The sequence below is a fragment of the Bos mutus genome, chromosome 1 (genome assembly GCF_027580195.1).
Source record: "Bos mutus isolate GX-2022 chromosome 1, NWIPB_WYAK_1.1, whole genome shotgun sequence".
In the NCBI taxonomy this organism is placed as follows: domain Eukaryota; kingdom Metazoa; phylum Chordata; class Mammalia; order Artiodactyla; family Bovidae; genus Bos; species Bos mutus.
This window is the reverse complement of record NC_091617.1, coordinates 133,653,472-133,672,223: the sequence shown is the minus strand read 5'-3', so window position 1 is coordinate 133,672,223 and position 18,752 is coordinate 133,653,472. Positions and strand designations below refer to the sequence as shown.

At 37.9% G+C, this 18,752-nt stretch overlaps 1 protein-coding gene across 8 annotated transcripts in view; it reads left to right on the top strand.

Annotated features, from left to right (window-relative positions):
* Nucleotides 1–18,752, top strand: part of CEP63 (centrosomal protein 63) — a 79,440-nt gene that overhangs the window by 364 nt on the left and 60,324 nt on the right. For 3 of the 8 annotated variants that reach the window (XM_070376010.1, XM_070376002.1, XM_005907845.2), the window contains exons 1-4: nucleotides 2–290; nucleotides 2,961–2,998; nucleotides 10,230–10,298; nucleotides 11,221–11,398. In XM_070376010.1, coding sequence (XP_070232111.1) covers nucleotides 45–290; nucleotides 2,961–2,998; nucleotides 10,230–10,298; nucleotides 11,221–11,398 — 531 coding nt within the window. In that variant the 5' untranslated portion in view covers nucleotides 2–44. Of the gene's footprint in view, nucleotide 1; nucleotides 291–957; nucleotides 1,047–2,960; nucleotides 2,999–10,229; nucleotides 10,299–11,220; nucleotides 11,399–18,752 lie in introns of those variants that run through there. The other 5 variants (XM_070376037.1, XM_070376029.1, XM_070376022.1 and 2 more) reach the window with 4 other exon arrangements.

Below are 18,752 nucleotides of genomic sequence, written 5' to 3'. Positions count from 1 at the left end.
GGCGGGAAGACTCGGGGGCGCGCTCGTGGCAGGCCTGTAACCGCATGTGTGAAAATCCAACAGGCGACGGGTGCCCGTGTCCGGAACCGGAGGCAACCCTGGCTGCAGTGGGGCCGCAGACTGAGCGGCCGAATGGCCGGGGGCCGACTTCCTCAGCCACCCGCTGGCCTCCAGGCTTGCCTCCGCCGGCCCGGTTCCGCCCCGGCGCCCCGCCCCTCCTCGCCGCAAACGCTTCGCAGACCCGCGAAGCAAGATATGGCCTCTCACGGCGCGCAGTTCGGGCCAGCCAGGTGGTCAGCCCTTCCCCTGAGGCCGGCCGGCGGGAGGGCGGCGGGGTGGGCGAGCTGTTCCCCTTCTCCCAGCGGAGTCGGCAGCGAGTCAGTCTGCCACTTCTAGGGAGGTACCCCCGGCCCAGCCCTCCCGCCTGGGTTGCCTCATCTGGCTATCTTCCTAGTCTTGTTGCGACTTAGGTTACTGAGGACAGGTGATAGCGGTTCATTTATGGGTGGGAATTTTAGCAAGTTTTTAAAAATAATTGACTTAAAAACCTTAATGTTCCAGAGGTACTAGGTAATGTGGCAGAAATCATGAAGGACAGAATTTGGGGAACCCTGAACTTATTGCTCCATAGAAATCATGGATGCGAAATAAATAGAAAAAAAGGGATGGGTCCATAGAACACTATAATCATGAACATATTTGAAAGCAGTAAACTTTAGGCTCATAATGTAGTTTTTACAACATCAGAGAGTAAAAGTGAGCTTGCTGTCAGCGACTCGTGTTCATTTACAGCGACTAAAGCACACGTATTGCGCAGAGTAGTTTTCCTTAAGCATTACAAACGGTTCCTTAAACCAGTGTTAACATTTTTTTTCTTCCTTTAATAAAACAGTACTGTAGGATTTGTGCCCTGTAGTTATACAGTTCCCCACATGCTTGCATTTAACTATTTTCTAGATACGAAGAGGAAACCGTAAGGATCATTACACCTTACCTTCAAATATTTCTATACTGATCATAGCTGTAGCTTAATGATATAATAAAGGGTATATATTTTCTTATTTGAAATGCAGTATCATTAGGTTTTTATCTTGAGCTTCTTGCCTCTTGACTATATCATCAGTGATCAGTATAGTAAAAACGACTGAAATTAAAATGGGCTAAATGTTTAGAAACATTCAGTTACACTACTCTTTAAAATGGATGTAGATTCAGGTTTTAACAATTATTGCAGTTGTTGTATGTATTAACTGTATTGATGCCACTTGTCTCCCGTTAAAAGGTAGAACGACTTTGCTTGGCCTTTCCCGTTGTCAGTTAAGGTAGTAGTGGTATTAGATGGTAACAGCATCAGAAGTCAACTTTATTAGAGCTTCCTACTTTTAAACGTATGTCAGCTTGTTTGAAATTCAGCTAAAACCGACACTGACCTGGGTTTCAGGAAATGAATTTTTGGTTTCTGTGTTACTTTAAATTTTTTTCTCTAAGAACTCAGATTGTGTTTTCAGCTTTACAAAACCACAGTTTTGTCATCACATCTATGAAAATTAGTAAAAATCCTATAGACCCTGATGCTGGGAAAGATTGAGGGCAGAAAGAGAAGGGGTCAATGGAAGAGGATGAGATGGTTGGATGGCATCACTGACTCACTGGATGTAAGTTTGAGCAAACTCCAGGAGATAGTGAAGGATAGGGAAGCCTAGCGTGCTGTAGTCCATGAGGTTGGAAAGAGTTGGACATGACTTAGCGACTGAACAACATTGTCAGTATTCAGTCTGGGTTCAGATTTTCCCACCTGTCCCATATATGTGTTTTTAAAATCAGCTTGTTTGGATTAAAATCCCATAGAGATCCATGTGTTGCATTGAGTTGATATACTTTTTCAATCTTTTTCTGTTTTTTTTTTTTTTTTTTTTAAGATTTTTTTGCTTTGTTTTGATGAAGATCATTTTTAAAGTCTTTTATTGAATTTATTACAACATTGCTTCTGTTTTATGTTTTGTTTTTTGGGGCACTTGGCATGTGGGATTTTAGCTTTCTGACCAGGGATGGAACCAGCAACCTCCTGCACTAGAAGGTCCTGTATTAGAAGGACCTCCAGGGAAGTCCTTCAATCTTTTTTAATGTTACAATTTTGTTGCCTCCCTTTTTTCCCTTAACTTCTAGATTTAGTTGATTGCATCCAGATGCCATCTTTTAACTTGTACACCTATTCCCTTTATTTCCTTTAAAGGGAATAAACTGGTAGTGAGATCTAGACTTGCACAGCCCATATAGTAGGTGTCAACCACCTGTGGCTATTTAAATGAATTAAATAAAACTAAAAATTTCAGTTTTCTAGTTGCACTGGGCACATTTCAAGTGTCTAATCCGTCTATGGGGTCGCACAGAGTTGGACACGACTGAAGTGACTTAGCAGCAGCAGCAGCAGTAGCAGCAGCAGCAGCAATACACATATGCCAAATAGCTACTCTTCAAATGCTGTATATACAAAGTGTCTTCATAGTTGCATAAAATTCTGTTGAACAGCACTGATCTAGAAGCTTGATCAGATTCAACCTTGACTCTTTTGGGGGAGGAGGCAGAAGAAGATTTCATTGTTGGTGCAAAATCCTTCAGTGAGGCACGTTATTTCTGAGTTTCTCTGTTTCTTAATGTTAAGATTGAGCAGCATGGGTTCAGGTATTGTCAGCCCAATCCATTCATCATGAAATTATCCATGAACCATTCACTTAATGGTGAGATCCTTTCATGGATTTAAGTTGCTTATATCCATTATTGCATTAGGGGCTGCAATATAGTGATTTTCTGATTCCATCATTCCTTAGTATTATTAGCTGGAAATTTTTTATGAAGAACTTTTTAACTCACCAGCTGTTTGATTACACCACCAGCTATTTGAAATACAGTTTGTACAAGAAAAGCAAGAAAAATGCTTAATTCTTTCCCTCTATTTTCAGAGCACAGTAATGAGTTGGTGGCCTAGCAACCTTCAAAGGTAACCATGAGGATTTTCTTTTTTTTTTAATCATCATGAACTTGTAGATTTGAATATATTTAAAGTTTCTCAACCTATTGCAGTCTTTTTTTTTTTTTTTTTTTGCATACTCAAGTTGTTGGCAAGTGGCAGCCTGTTTAAGTTGGCTCCTGTCCACTTTGATATGACCAGTGGTAGTCTTTGAGAGTTCCTTTATTTTCTTTTAAAACATGTTCCTGGCTCACTTATACATTTTGGCCACCAAGCAGCCCTGGTTCGTTGAGGTGATTGGAGAGACAAGTCTGGGTGCTAGAGGTGCTCTTGCTACTAGGTTGGTCATTGGTTTTAGGATTTGCAGTAGCCAAAGTTAGGAAATAGGTACATTTTAAAAACAAGAAACATCCAGAATTCACATTGATATTGCCAGTTTAATTTCATAGCTTTTTAAAAACACTTGATTTTATATTTTTTATATCTTTTTCTCTTTTGCTTATTAACAGTTTCTTTTTTCCTATATGTAATTCTTTCAAATTAAGAATACCAAATTTACTGTTAACTGTTTCCTGAATTTAGTTTAGGATTTCTTTGTAGTACTTTTTTGTCCTTAGTACCTACGCCACCTGAAATATATACAGTAAAGTTGTTGTGTTTTCAAAGCGTATGAAGCAATTTGTTACATGGTAAGGCTGCCAACTTGGTATCTAGTTGATAGTTTATTTCGTTTCCAGTAATTTTCAATACTGCTTTTTTTTCCCTTCATTTGGATTTGTTTCATTATAAGTAAAACATTGGCATAGTGTCTATAAAACAAGTACCCGTTAAGGTCCATCCTGACAAGTTTAGCTTCCTGTTTTCTCTACCCTGACTATTTCCCTTTCTTATAGGTATCATATTTTCCAGTTTGGGGCTTGTCCTTATGTAAGAACAAATGCACTATATATTATATATCTATATACAATTTTATATGCTTAATGTATTTTGACAATTATGCATAACATGTAGTTTATATTTCTCTACTGTGAACAGGGTTAAACATCTTTTCATATGTTTATTTGGATTTCTCTTTCTGTGAACTCTTTGTTCTTATCTTCTGCCCATTTTTCTATAGATTTCTTTTTTCCCTTCAGTTTTTAGTAGTTTTAGTCTTTATGCATTTGGATAATTAACCCCTTGTGATAAAACTTTAAGTATTGTTGTCAGTTATCTTTCAGCTTTGCTTACAGCATTTTTACCATCTAAGATTCTATTTTTGTCTACTAAAGATTTCTTAGTCTTTGCCCTTATTCTTTCTGAATTTGGAGTCATAATTTAGACCATGTTTTAAAATTTCACTTTTATTTTGGGAGGTTTCTTTGATCTTTTATCTGATAATTTTGTCCCTTAAGTTTAAGTAGGAACCCTTCTGGGCATTTGTAAATGATACTGATTATTTATTGGAGCAGGTACAGTTTTTCAGTCATAGTATATCTGACACAGCCATAGATCTTTGTAATCACAGTAACACCAAGGTAGGTGAGGGACAAAACATTGTAATCCTCCTTTAAAATGAGACTTGATGAATAGACATATTCTTTTTTTTTTTTCCTTTTATTGCTTTCTTTTTTTTTTTTTTGACATATTCTTTCTCTTAGGATTAATTCATAATTCCAACTAGATTTATTTTCTTTCTGTGTCCCATTTTGTGAATAATTTGATCTCAGGCACATACTTCTGGATATTTTTCCTGATCTATAAAGTGAAAAAGCTAAATTGGAGGCCTTCTGGTCCTTTCTAGCTCTTAAATTCCAATATGTTAATGAATTTCAAAGATTTGTCCATTATTAGATACCTTCTTTGGATTCTTTTTCTCTAAGATTTAAAGTATGTTTTCCCAGCTTTCCAGACTTGATGAAAAAGCCTGTATTTCCTTTAAGCACCTTATTCTAGATTTCACTGATTTAAAACAGTCTTCATTCCAGTGGAGATTTTTAATTATAACTTTTGATTGTTGATGTCTTGGTCTAAATGCTGAAATGACTAAGCTTGTCCTGTGCCAATTATAGAGCTGCAAAGTTTCCATTTAACTACTTTAACATTTTATGTTAATGGCAAGGAATAACAGATTATGACACTAATTATTAGATTGGTGCAAACATAATTGTGGTTTCAGACTAAATTTTAAATCATTATAACTAGGCTCAAGTGCATCTTTAGTAATCAAAATAGTGTGTTAAGTTGCTCAGTCATGTTTGAGTCTTTGCGACCCCATGGACTGCAGCCTGCCACGCTCCTCTGTCCTTGGGATTCTCCAGTCCATTGGAGTGGATTGCCATTCCCTTCTCCAGAGGATCTTCCCCACCCTAGGATCAAACCCATGTCTCTTATGTCTCCTCCATTGGTGGGCGGTTTCTTTACCACTAGCGCCACCTGGGAAGTCCAATCAAAATAGGAACTATTACAGTCAATATATTTTTGCCAACAACAAATAAGTTTGTTTATTCCTGTAGCATAAAAATTCATGCCTTGGGATTCCATGAATTCATGGAAAGCATTTTCTGCCACTGCGCTGGTTGTGGAAGCATTTTCCCTGCAAAAAGTTTTTAGGATGCTTGAAGATGTGGTAGTTGGTTGAGTCAGGTGAATATGGCGGATGAGGCAAAACTTTGTAGCCCAATTAGTTAAACTTTTGAAGTGTTGGTTGTGTGACACGTGGTCAGGTGTTGTCGTGGAGAGGAATTGGGCCCTTTCTGCTGACTAATGCCAGCTGCAGGCATTGCAGTTTTTGGTGCATCTCATCAATTTGCTGAGCATTCTTCTCACACGTAATGGTTTCACTGGGATTCAGAAAGCTGTAGTGGATCAGACAGGCAGCAGACCACCGAACAGTGATCATGACCTGTTTTTGGTGCACATTTGGCTTTGGGAAGTGCTTTGGAGCTTCTTTGCAGTACAACCGCTGAGGTGGTGGTTGCCATTTATCCTATAACATCCACTTTTCATCGCACGTCACAGTCCGATTGAGAAATGATTCATTGTTGTTGTGTACAATAAGGGAAGATGACATTTCAGGATGACAAAATTTTTTTTTTTTTTTTTGCAGTCAGCTCATGTGGCACCCACTTACTGAGGTTTTTCACCTTTCCAATTTGCTTCAAATGCCAAACGACTATAGAATGATTGATGCTGAGTTCTTCAGCAGCTTCTTCTGTAGCTGTAAGAGGATCAGCTTCAGTGATCCTTTCACTTGATTGTTGTCAACTTCCGATGGCTGGCCACTATGCTTCTCATTTTCAGGCCTCTCGTCTCCTTTGGAAAACTTCTTGAACCACCATTGCACTGTACATTCATTAGCAGTTCCTGGGCCAAATGCATTGTTGATATCGTGAGTTGTCTCTGCTACTTTATGACCCATTTTGAACTCAAGAAAATTGTTCAAATTTACTTTTTGTCTAACATCATTTCCCTAGTCTAAAATAAATATAAAATAAATAGCAAGTAATAAGTCATTAGCAAAAAAATATAAAGCTAGAAATGTGCATTAAAATGATATATAACATAACCACATTTATATAAAAATGTATTCCAACATCAAACGGCAAAGTTTGACAATGCAAACCCATAATTACTTTTGCACCAACATAATACTTAAAATTGTATTTATTTTGGACAAAGAATAAACTTTATATAATTATTGCATGGAACAGGCCAAAAAGGAAAGCAGAGTAATGTACTGCATGCAGCTGAATGAGGGTCAGATTGTTAGGAAAGGAGTCTGTGATATAGCTGCGAGAGAAACTCAGAAAAGTACATAGAAATGAGTTCTTGCTTTTTACCTGATCCTCAGGAAGGAGAAGGGATGGTGTTTGTTAGCTGCTCAAGAAGATGGTGAAAGTATTTTTTAAAAAACATCATATATTAGATTATTTTCTGTAGCAAATGTTACTTATCTTCCCTATATCACCCCCACCTTTTGTTTAAAACAGATCTCATTGTCTTAGACCATGATTTTACTTTCTGAAATGGGCTATGTTCACTGTTGTGCTGCTGCCCTCTGGTGTCCGTGGTGGTGGTGTCACAGTTCAGTCTGTATTTCTTCCTGTGTCCAGACTTTTCAGTTTGGTTTCATTTTGTTTATATCAGGAAGATATTATTAAATCAGAAGATATGCTGATGTATTTTAAGACCTGGAATACTGTAAAATATATAAAGATCACATATTGGCTGGAGCTTAGGAGTCACACTGCCTAGGTTGGAGTCCTGGGACTGTGGTTTGTAGTTTACCATAGTCAAGTTAACCTTTCAAGCCTCGGTTTCCTCAAAATGATAGTATGTATCTTTTATGATTGTTATGAAGATTGAATTAGACAGTATAGACAAGGCAGAACAGTTGAGCATTCAGTGACTTTTAGCTTCTCACTGGACATGAATTTGAGTAACTCCTGAAACTAACGGAGGACAGAGGAGCTTGGCATGCTATAGTCCATGGTGTCAGACACAACTTAGCGACTGAACAACAACAAAATAAATATTGCTAATTATTAAATAATGTCATCCAGAAAATATATTGTGTATTATGTTACTAAATCTAAATATCCACATAGAGTTGTCAAGAGCATGGTACTTACAGTATATATGTGTTTGACCATTAGAATCCCTTTAAAAACTGGAAAAAATTTTGGAGACTATATAGGTCATGCCCCTTCATAAAGAAAGAAAGTGAAGTCCAAGGACACAAAGCTAGTTAGTTGCAGAGTAAGACTCTGTCCTGGATCTTCATCTGCCTAGTACTGTCTGAACTGTGTACTGCCTTTCAGTTCCCTGCAGTGGAGCAAAGCAGAATCTTTGTCTTGTTGTAATTGACTGTATCATTGTTTGAAAGACAGTGGAATAGAACATGAAAACCTTTAACTTTTTATTTTGTCTAATTTTGGTATAATAAAAATGATAAACCAACTAGAAAGAAATCCTCTCTGCCATATTTATGCGTGAATAGTTATTTAATACTCCTGATAGTAACTTTAGAAATAAGTGCAGATAATGTGCCGTGGTTGTATTTTCCAGTCTTCTTCTTCTCCTGTGTTTGCAGGATACCCTATGCATGTCTGTATCACTGTATTTATCACTTTAGGGGAACATTTTAGTAAATTTTTTTCTTTCCCATACTGGACTATTAATTCCTTGAAAAGGGCTATTTCAGTTTCAATACTGTATATCTAGTGGTTAGTTCAGTTCCATTCAGTTCAGTTGCTCAGTCGTATCCGACTCTTTGCGACCCCGTGAACCGCAGCACACCAGGCCTCCCTGTCCATCACCAACTCATGGAGTCTACCCAAACCCATGTCCATTGTGTAAGTGATGCCATCCAACCATATCATCCTCTGTCATCCCCTTCTCCTCCTGCCCTCAATCTTTCCCAGCATCAGGGTCTTTTCTGATGAGTCAGCTTTCCGCATCAGGTGGCCAAAGTATTGGAGTTTCAGCTTCAACATCAGTCCCTCCAATGAACACCCAGGACTAATCTTCTTTAGGATGGACTGGATGGATCTCCTTGCAGTCCAAGGGACTCTCAAGAGTCTTCTCCAACACCACATTTCAAAAGCATCAATTCTGCACTCAGCTTTCTTTATAAGTCCAACTCTCACATCCATAACATGACTACTGGAAAAACCATAGCCTTGACTAGATGGACCTTTGTTGGCAAAGTAATGTCTCTGCTTTTTAATATGCTGTCTAGGTTGGTCATAACTTTCCTTCCAAGGAGCAAGCGTCTTTTAATTTCATGGCTGCAATCACCATCCGCAGTGATTTTGGAGCCCAGAAAAATAAAAGTCAGCCGCTGTTTGCACTGTTTTCCCATCTATTTGCCATGAAGTGATGGGACCAGATGCCATACTCTTAGTTTTCTGAATGTTGAGCTTTAAGCCAACTTTTTCACTCTCTTCTTTCACTTTCATCAAGAGCCTCTTTAGTTCTTCACTTTCTGCCATAAGGGTGGTGTCATCTGCATATCTGAGGTTATTGATATTTCTCCCAGCAATCTTGATTCCAGCTTGTGCTTCTTCCAGCCCAGCGTTTCTCATGATGTACTCTGCATATAAGTTAAATAAGCAGGGTGACAATATACAGCCTTGACGTACTCCTTTTCCTATTTGGAACCAGTCTGTTGTTCCATGTCCAGTTCTAACCGTTGCTTCCTGACCTGCATACAGGTTTCTCAAGAGGCAGGTCAAGTCCTCTTAGAGCAATATAATTTGAAGAGGATTCAGAGTTGAGCCTCTGAATGTTGAAGGAAGAAAGCAGTTCTTCAGGAATGAGTAGTGGTTTGACACATGAACATTCTGAAGATTTGTGATAAGTGAGAAACTTACAGCAGTTACTGTTCTTTGGCATATCCAGATTTAAGGGCGGTCTTTCTCGTCTCATCTGCCTTTCTTTATGGTGTGTCTTTCTCTTTCTGTGATAGTCTGTTCTGTCTCCCTTCCCTTCTTTCTTTGCTAGATTCTTTTCAGTTCTCCACCTACAGACCAGTTTGTACGGGGGGCTAGGTAAAAAAGGGAGGGGAATTGAGATAAGCCAGCCGAGAGCATTCAGCGCAGATCAGGTTGAAATGCCACACTAAGCCCTGGAGCTGCGGGTGTAAATAAAACTGATTTTCTGCCCTTGAGGGTGGAATAGTAAGGGAAAAGGGTGGGAAAAAAGACATTTCCAGTGTGATGTAACTCCAGTGAAATGACCTGTTAAGGACTAAGAACAATGAAGTGCAGAGGAAGGAGGTCAGTAGTCGCCTCTTAGGGGATGGAAGCTGTTCTAGGAGCTTCATGGGCCTGTCATCTAGAGTTGAATAGGAGCTCCCATGATGGACCAGTAAGTTCAAGCACAGAACATTTACCTTTTAACACTGTCTCTTTAAAGAAGCTCACTTTTCCTCTGACCTCTGGATTTGTTAGTGTCTGTGTCCCTCTGCTGCTAGCACCCACTTCCACCCAGACCTGCTCTTACGTGAGAAAGTAGGGGTGCCACAATAAGGCATTTGATTTTAGTCCTGCGGGGAAGTGTCAGTGGCAGCGCAGATCATTGGAAGTTATTTTGAAGTGTGTTTGTTTCTGCTATTTCTTGAAGGGATATTCCTTGACTCTTCTACAGTTATCCTAAGGAGTGCTACATTTTCTCATTGTTAATTTGTATGCTTTCATTCACATTCTTAAGTTTGTAAGTTGGAATGTTGCAACATAAAAAATGAGTTTTCTCCTGACTGATTTTTTTGCTTTCCCAGTTGCCAAAACAAAGGAGATTTGGCGATGGAGGCTTTGTTGGAAGGAATACAAAATCGGGGGCATGATGGGTAAGTTTGCTTTTGACCCTAAGTTTCTCACTGAGTTTAAAAAGCATGTCTGAGTTACGCCTCTGACCATTTTGTGCTTTGGGCACAGAAGCAGAAATGTGAACAAAATCTAGGCTGATCGTGTCATGTTTGTGGACAGCATGTCTCCTTGGGGTGTTTCCCTCATCTCAGCAGTGTGAAGCTGGATATTTTCTGTCAACCCACTTTACATTTTCGACTTTTAAAAAACAAAAGGATTTTGTGACACTAAGAGCAAATGATTTTTTTTTTTTTTTAAATATTTAAGCCTTAGTAGTTATTTCTCTGTGGCCATTCCTAGAAACCTCTTTGAATCCAATACATTTGTGTCCACTTGTGTTTTTACCTTTGTAATATCTGACATCTCCTGAAATATTGAAGGACATCAGTAAGTTTACAGGAAGATAGATTGTAGTAAGTTGCTTATAATAAGTTGGAAAGAAGTAGTTGAAATAAATTTGGCTCAAGGAAGAATTTCTTAAGACAGTTCTTAAAGTTGTATTGTCATTTTTCTACTTGTTTCCAAAGATTTTTATTTGCTTGGCTAGCTGAGAATATGACGTATGCTTGCCTGGATTCTTCGGAAAGCTTCCCTGAAATGTTAAAGATGAGATAGTTGTTGGTTGTGGAAGTCTCACTCCCAAACCAGACTTCCATCAGTCTGTGTTTGGCCACATGATGTAGGCTTTAGGTTGGCTGCTGGAGGAAGACTGTTCTGTGGAATAGCTGATCACCTTATGTGCCTTAAAGGGAAAAGCTCAGAGATCCTGTTTTTTACTTCTGATTATTTGTTGACATTGTTCCACCTTAGGTAGGTTTACATTTGCTCTGTTTTTACCTGTGAAAGATGAAAAGCCACTTGGAGATATGTTCTGTGTTCTTAAGGGTCTGTTCTTATTTATAGGGGATTTTTGACATCCTGTGAAGCAGAACTGCAGGAGCTCATGAAACAGATTGACATAATGGTAGCTCATAAAAAATCTGAATGGGAAGGACAGACACACGCTCTAGAAACTTGCTTGGACATCCGTGAACGGGAACTTAAGGCTCTCAGGAGTCAGTTGGATTTGAAACACAAAGAGGTAATGCAGACGATTTGCTGCTCTTATTGATATTTTCACTTTGCCTTTTATTAGGTTGGTGCAAACGTAACTGTGGTTTCAGACCGTGAATTTTAAATCATTATTCAGTTCAGTTCAGTCACTCAGTCGTGTTTGACTCTTCGCGACCCCATGAACCGTGGCACGCCAGGCCTCCCTGTCCATCACCAACTCCTGGAGTTCACCCAAACCCATGTCCGTCGAGTCAGTGATGCCATCCAACCGTCTCATCCTCTGTCGTCCCCTTCTCCTCCTGCCCTCAATCTTTCCCAGCATCGGGGTCTTTTCAAATGAGTCAGCTCTTCGCATCGGTGGCCAAAGTATTGGAGTTTCAGCTTCAACATCAGTCCCTCCAATGAACACCCAGGACTGATCTCCTTTAGGATGGACTGGTTGGATCTCCTTGTAGTTCAAGGGACTTTCAAGAGTCTTCTCCAACACCACAGTTCAAAAGTATCAATTCTTCTGCATTCAGCTTTCTTTATAGTCCAACTCTCACATCCATAACATGACCACTGGAAAAACCATAACCTTAGCTAGATGGACCTTTGTTGGCAAAGTAATGTCTCTGCTTTTTATTATAATTATGCTCAAACACATCTTTATTAATCAAAATGGGAACCATTATATTCAGCACATTTTTGCCAATAAGAAAGAAGTTTGTTCCTGTAGCATAAAGATCCCTGCCTTGGGATTCCATGGACTCTTGGAAAGCATTTCTGCCTCCTGCTAGTTGTGAAAGTGTGTTCACTGAAAAAAGTTGTTAAGGTGCTTGAAAAAGTGGTAGTTGGCGAGAGGTTGGCTAAATACCGCAGATGAAACAAGACTTCGTAGCCCAAGTCATTCAACTTTTGAAGTGTTGGTTGTGTGATGTGCGGTGGGGCATTGTCGTGGAGAAAAATTGGGACCTTTCTGTTGACCAATGTTGGCTGCAGATGTGGCAGTTTTTGGTGCATCTCCTCAATTTGCAGAGCATACTTGTAGATGGAATGGTTTTGCCAGGATTCAGAAAGCTGTAGTGGATCAGATGGGCCGCAGACGAACATACAGTGACCACAACCCTTTTTTTTGGTGTGTTTGGCCTTGGAAAGTGCTTTGGGGCTTCTTTGTGGTCCAGTCACTCAGCTGGTTGTCTCTGGTTGTCATGTGAAATCCACTTTTTGTTCCATGTCACAATCAGGTCAAGAAATAGTTCATTGTTGTTGGGATTTTTTTGATTTGTGGTCAGCTCATGAGGTACCTACTTATCAAACTTTTTCACCTTTCCAATTTGCTTCAAATGTCAGATGACTGTAGAATGGTCAACACTGGGTTCTTTGGCAGCTTCTCATCTAGTTCTAAGAGGATCAGCTTCGACAATCCTCTCGGTTGTTGTTAGCTTCTTACTGCTGGTCACTGTGCTCCTCATCTTTAAAGTTCTTATCTTCTTTGCAAAACTTCTTGAACCGCCACTTCATTGTAAGTACATTAGCAATTACTGGACCAAATGTGTTGTTGATGTTGCAAATTGTCTCCACGGCTTTATAACCCATTTGGAACTCAAATAAGAAAATTGTTCAAATTTGCTTTTTGTCTAGCATTATTTCCATAGACTAAAGATAAAATAAATAGCAAGTAATAAGTCATTAGCAAAGAAATATAAAGTGAAAAATGTGCATTAAAATGATGTATAACAATCACACTTAAGAATGCATTCCAATATCAAATGGCAGAGTTCAACAATGCAAAACTGCAATTACTTTTGCGCCAGCCTAGTATGTTTCTTATATATTTGTTGAAGAAAGCATTTAAGTTTTTTTAAACTCAGTTTATTAAAACAAAACACCGATCACTCATTTTTTCCACCCTCTGATCCAAGTTTTGCCTCTTGTAGCCACCAATGTGTTTTCTTTATCTATGAGCTCATTTTTTGTTTGTTTTTGTAGATTCTACATGTAAGAGAGATCAGACAGTATTTGAGTATCTGTCTTTCTTTGTCTGAATTACTTCATTTAGTGTAATGCCCTCAAGGTCCACCCATGCTGTGGCAAGTGGCAACTTTTTTGTTTTTTATGGCTGAATAATATTCTTTATATATACACATATCCCATGATTTCTTTATCTATTCATTCATCAGTAAATACTGAGGTTGTTTCCACATCTTTGTATTATAAATAATTCTACAGTGAACACGAGGATGCATGTATCTTTTTGAATTAGTGTTTTTTAATTTTCTTCAGATAAATACTCAGAAGTGAAATTACTAGATTGTATGGAAGAGTTGACTCATTGGAAAAGACTCTGATGCTGGGAGGGATTGGGGGCAGGTGGAGAAGGGGACGACAGAGGATGAGATGGCTGGATGGCATCACTGACTCGATGGACGTGAGTCTGAGTGAACTCTGGGAGTTGGTGATGGACAGGGAGGCCTGGCGTGCTTCGATTCATGGGGTTGCAAAGAGTTGGACACGACTGAGCGACTGATCTGATGGTAGTTCTATTTTTAATTTTTTGAGGAATCTCTGTATTATTTTCCATAATGGTTGCGTGAGCGTAAGTGTTTGCAAACAGTGCACAAGGTTTCCCTTTTTGTCTGCGTCCTTGCCAATACTTGTTATTTGTTGTCTTTTTGATACTAGCCATTCTGCAAGGTTTGAGTTGCTCTCTCATTGTGGTTTTGATTTTCATTTCCCTGATGATTAGTGATGTTGACCATCTTTTCATGTCCCTGTTAGTTATCTGTATGTCTCCTTTGGAAAAATGTCTATTTGGATCTTTTGCCCATTTTTTCATTGGATGTTTTTTTTTTGTTTTTGAATTTTTTCATTGGATGTGTTTTTTTGCTTTTGAATTGTGTAAGTTCATTGTGTGTTTTGGGTGTCAACCCTCTGTCAGTTACTAATGTGCAAATATTTTCTCCCATTCAGTAGGTTGCCTTTTTCATGTTGTTGATGGTTTCCTTTGCTGTGCAGAAGCTTTTTAGTTTGATGCAGTCACACTTGTGTATTTTCCCTTTTGCTGCTTTTACTTTTTTTACTTTTGCTTTTGGTACAGATTCAAAATATTATCACTAAGACCTATATCAAGGAGCTTACTGCCTATGTTTTCTTCTAGGAGTTTTATGGTTTCAGGTCTTAATGTTCAAGTCTTTAATCCATCTTGAGTTAACTTTGTGAATGGTGTAAGATAGTGGTTTAGCTTCATTCTCTTGCATGTGACTGTCCAGTTTACCTAACATTATTTATTGAAACTGTCTTTCCCCATTGTATATTCTTGGTTTGTTTGTCATAAATTAATTGACCATATATATGTGGGTTTATTTCTGGGCTCTCTTTTCTGTTCTATGGATCTAAGTCTCTGATTTTATGCCCATAAAACTTTACTGTTTGCATGTAATAATAGCCTTATAATATACTTGGAAGTTAGGGACCATGGTGCCTCCAGCTTTGTTCTTTCTCAAGATTGCTTTGACTGTTCAGTTCCATACAAATGTTAGGATTTTTTTGTTTGTTTTATTTATGTGAGAAATGCCATTAGAATTTTGATATCTACTGCACTGAAGTTGTAGATTGCTTTGGATAGTAGTGCCATTTTAACAATAGTGATTCTTTCAGTCTTTCATCTTTCCATTTATTTGTGTCTTTTTCAATTTCTTTTGCTAACATTTTGTAGTTTTCAGTATACACGTATTTCACCTTGTTGGTTAAATTTACTCCTAGGTGGTTTACTATTTTTATGCAGTTGTAAATGGGATTATTGTCTTCAATTTCTCTTTCTGATAGCTTGTTATTAAACACAATAGATTTTTAAATTGATTTTGTATCCTGTAGTATTACTGAAATCATTTATTAGTTCTGTTGGTTTGTGATGGAGTCTGCGGTTTCCTAGCTACGTTCATGTCATCTGCAAACAGTGACAGTATTGCTTCTTCCTTTCCAATTTGAATGCCTCTTCTTTCTTTTTCTTGCCTAACTAGTCTGGCTGCAGCTTCCAATACTCGGTTGAAGAAAAGTGGTGAAGTGAGCATCCTTGTATTATACCTGATCTTAGAGGAAAAGCTTCAGGATTTTCAACATTGAGTATGTTAGCTGCATGTTTGTCATGTGTGCCATTATGTTAAGGTATGTTTCCTCCGTACTAGCTTTGTTGAGAGATTTGAGATTTTTATCGTAAATGAGCGTATTTGAGTTTTGTCAAATATTTTTTATGCATCTATTGAGATGATCATAGCATTTTTGTCTTCATTTTGTTATATAGTGTATCACATTGACTGATTTACAGTTGTTGGACCATTCCTGCATCTCTGAAATAAATCTCACTTGATAATGGTATGTGATCCTTTTAATGTATTGCTGAATATTTTGTTGAGAATTTTTGTATCTATGTTCCTCAGGGATATTAGTCTGTAAAAAAAAATTTTTTTTTTTGTAGTACTTTTGTCTGGTTTTGGTGCAGGGTAATACCACCCTCATAAATTGTGTTTCATCCCCCTCTTATATTTTTTGGAAGAATTTGAAGAAGATTGATATTGATTCTTCTTTGAATGTTTCATAGAATTCACCAGTGAAGCCATTTGGTCCTGGACTTTCATTTGTTGAGAGTTTTTGATTACTGATTCAATCTGATTGCTAGTGATTGGTCTATTCAGACTTTCTGTTTCATCGTCATTTAGTCTTTGAGCATATACGTTTGTAGGAGTTTATCCATTTCTTCTGGTTTGTCTAATTTGTATGCATATTATTGTTCATAGTAGTCTGTATGATCCTTTGCATTTCTGTGGTATCACTTGTAATATCTCCTCTTTCATTTTTGACTTATTTGAGTCATTTCTCTTATTTTTCTTAGTCTAGCTAAGGTTTTGTCAATTTTATTTGCCTTCTAAAAACTAGCTCTTAAAGTTTCACTGATCTTTGTTGTCTTTTTAGTCTCTATTTCATTTATTTCTATTCTAAAGGACGACAGAGGATGAGGTGGTTGAATGGCATTACCACCTCAATGGACATAAGTTTGAGTAAACTCCTGGAGTTGGTGATGGACAGGGAGGCCTGGCGTGCTGCAGTCCATGGGGTCGCAAAGAGTCGGACACAACTGAATGACTGAACTGAACTGAATCTTTATTTCCTCTCTTGTACTAACTTTGGGCTTTGTATTGTCTTTTTCCAATTCATTAAGGTGAAGTTAGATTGTGTGTGAGATTTTTCTTGCTTCTTGAAGTAGGTATTTATCACTGTAAACTTCCCTCAGAGAACTGTTTTTACTGTATTTTATAAATTTTAGCATGTTAATGTTTACGTGTTTGTTTTTCTTAAGGTATTTTTGATTTCTCTTTTGATTTCTTCTTTGGCCAGTTGGTTATTCAGTAACATGTTGTTTAATCTCCACATAGTTGTATATTTTCCGTTTTTCGTCATGTAATTTCTCATTTCATGCCATTGTGATTGGAAAAGATGCTTGATGCGATTTAAATATTCTTAAATTTATTAGGACTTGGTCTCTGGCCTAACATATGATTTATCTATCTATTAAAGATGTTCAATATATACTTGAGAAGAATGTGTATTCTGTTGTTTTTGGATGGAATGTTCTGTAAATATCTGTTAAGTCCATATAGTATAATATGTTGTTTAAGGCTGGTATCTCCTTACTGACTTTCTGTCTGGGTAATCTTTTCATTGATGTAAGTGGGGTATGAAAGTCCCCTATTATTATTGTATTGCTGCCTATGTCTCCATTTAGGTCTGTTAATAAATGTGAGACATATTTAGGTGCTCCTATTTTGGGTACATAAATATTTATAAATGTTTAATGCCCTTCTTTGTATCTTATTAAAAAGTATGTTTTAAAGGTTTGTTTTTTGTTTGTTTTTAATATAAATATAGCTAATCCATCTTTATCTTTTGGTTTTCATTTGCATGGAATCTTTTTCCACCCCTTTACTTTCAGTGTGTCCTTATATCTAAAGTGTATCTCTTGTAGGCAGCATATATAGGAGTGTGTTGCTTTTTATTTCTTTAGCCTTTCTGTGGCTTTTGGTTGGATAATTTAGTCCATTTACAGATAAGGTAATTATTGATAAGTACGTGCTTATTGCCATTGTGTTAATTGTCTCCTAGCAGCTTTTGTAGTTTTTCTCTGTTCCTTTCTTTTGCTCTCTTCCTTTGTGGTTTGATGACTTTCTTTGGTGGTATTCTTATATCCGTTTCTCTTTCTCTTTTGTTTATTTATGGTAGGTTTTTGCTTTGTGGTTACCATGAGACTTACATTTAACAACTTATATCTATAACAGTCTATTTTAAGTTGATAACATCTGAAGTTTGATCCCATTCTGAAACTCAACATTTATTCTCATGTTGTATGTCTTAATGTCACATTTTATATATTTATATCTTGTGCATTTTTTAGCTAATTATCGTAATCATAGTTTTTTAATTTAACCTTTATATTAGCTTTATTAGTAATTAACCCACTACCTTCACTATTCACTTTTCCAATGATAATTATCCTTTCATTTGTGTTCTTGTTACTAATTATAATTAATATCCTTTCTGTCAGCTTAAAGGAGTCCCTTTAAAATTTCTTATAAGGCCAATTTAGTGGTGGTGATCTCCTTTTGCTTGTCTGAAAACCTTTATCTCTCCTTTGATTCTGAATGAAAACTTTGCTGGGCAGAGTATTCTTGAGTGGACGTTTTCTTCTTCCGGTACTTGGAATGAATCACGCTTTCTGGCTTACAATGTTTGTGCTGAAAGATCAGCTGATAGCTTTATGAGAGTTCCCTTGTACAGAGCTAGCTTTTAAGATTATTTCCTTGTCTTTAACTTTTGACATTTTAGTTACAATGTGTCTTGGTGTGGGTCTCTTGGATAGCTTCTTCTTAAATACAATTTGATTTATTTATCATTTTTGGCTGTGCTGGGTCTTTGTTGCTGCGTGAGCTTTTCTCTAGTTGTGGCGAGCAGGGGCTGCTCTCTAGTTGTGGTGTGCGGGCTTCTCGTCACAGTGGGTTCTCTTGTTGCCGAGCGCAGGCTCTAGGGCATGCAGGCTTCAGTAGTGCAGCACCAGGGCTCAGCAGTTGCGGCTCCTGGGCTCTAGAGCACAGGCTAAATAGAACAGTTGTGGCCCACGGGCTTAGTTGCTCTGAGGCATGTGGGATCTTCCCAGATCAGGGATTGAACCCATGTTTCCTGCATTGGCAGGCAGATTCTTTACCACTGAGCCACCAGGGAAACCCTGGTAGCATCTTGTTTGCAATTCTCAGGACTTCCTGGATTTGGATGCTTGTTTTCTTGCCCAAGTTAGGGAAGTTTTCAGCCATAATTTTTTCAAATAAGATTTCTACTCCTTTCTCTCTTCCTCT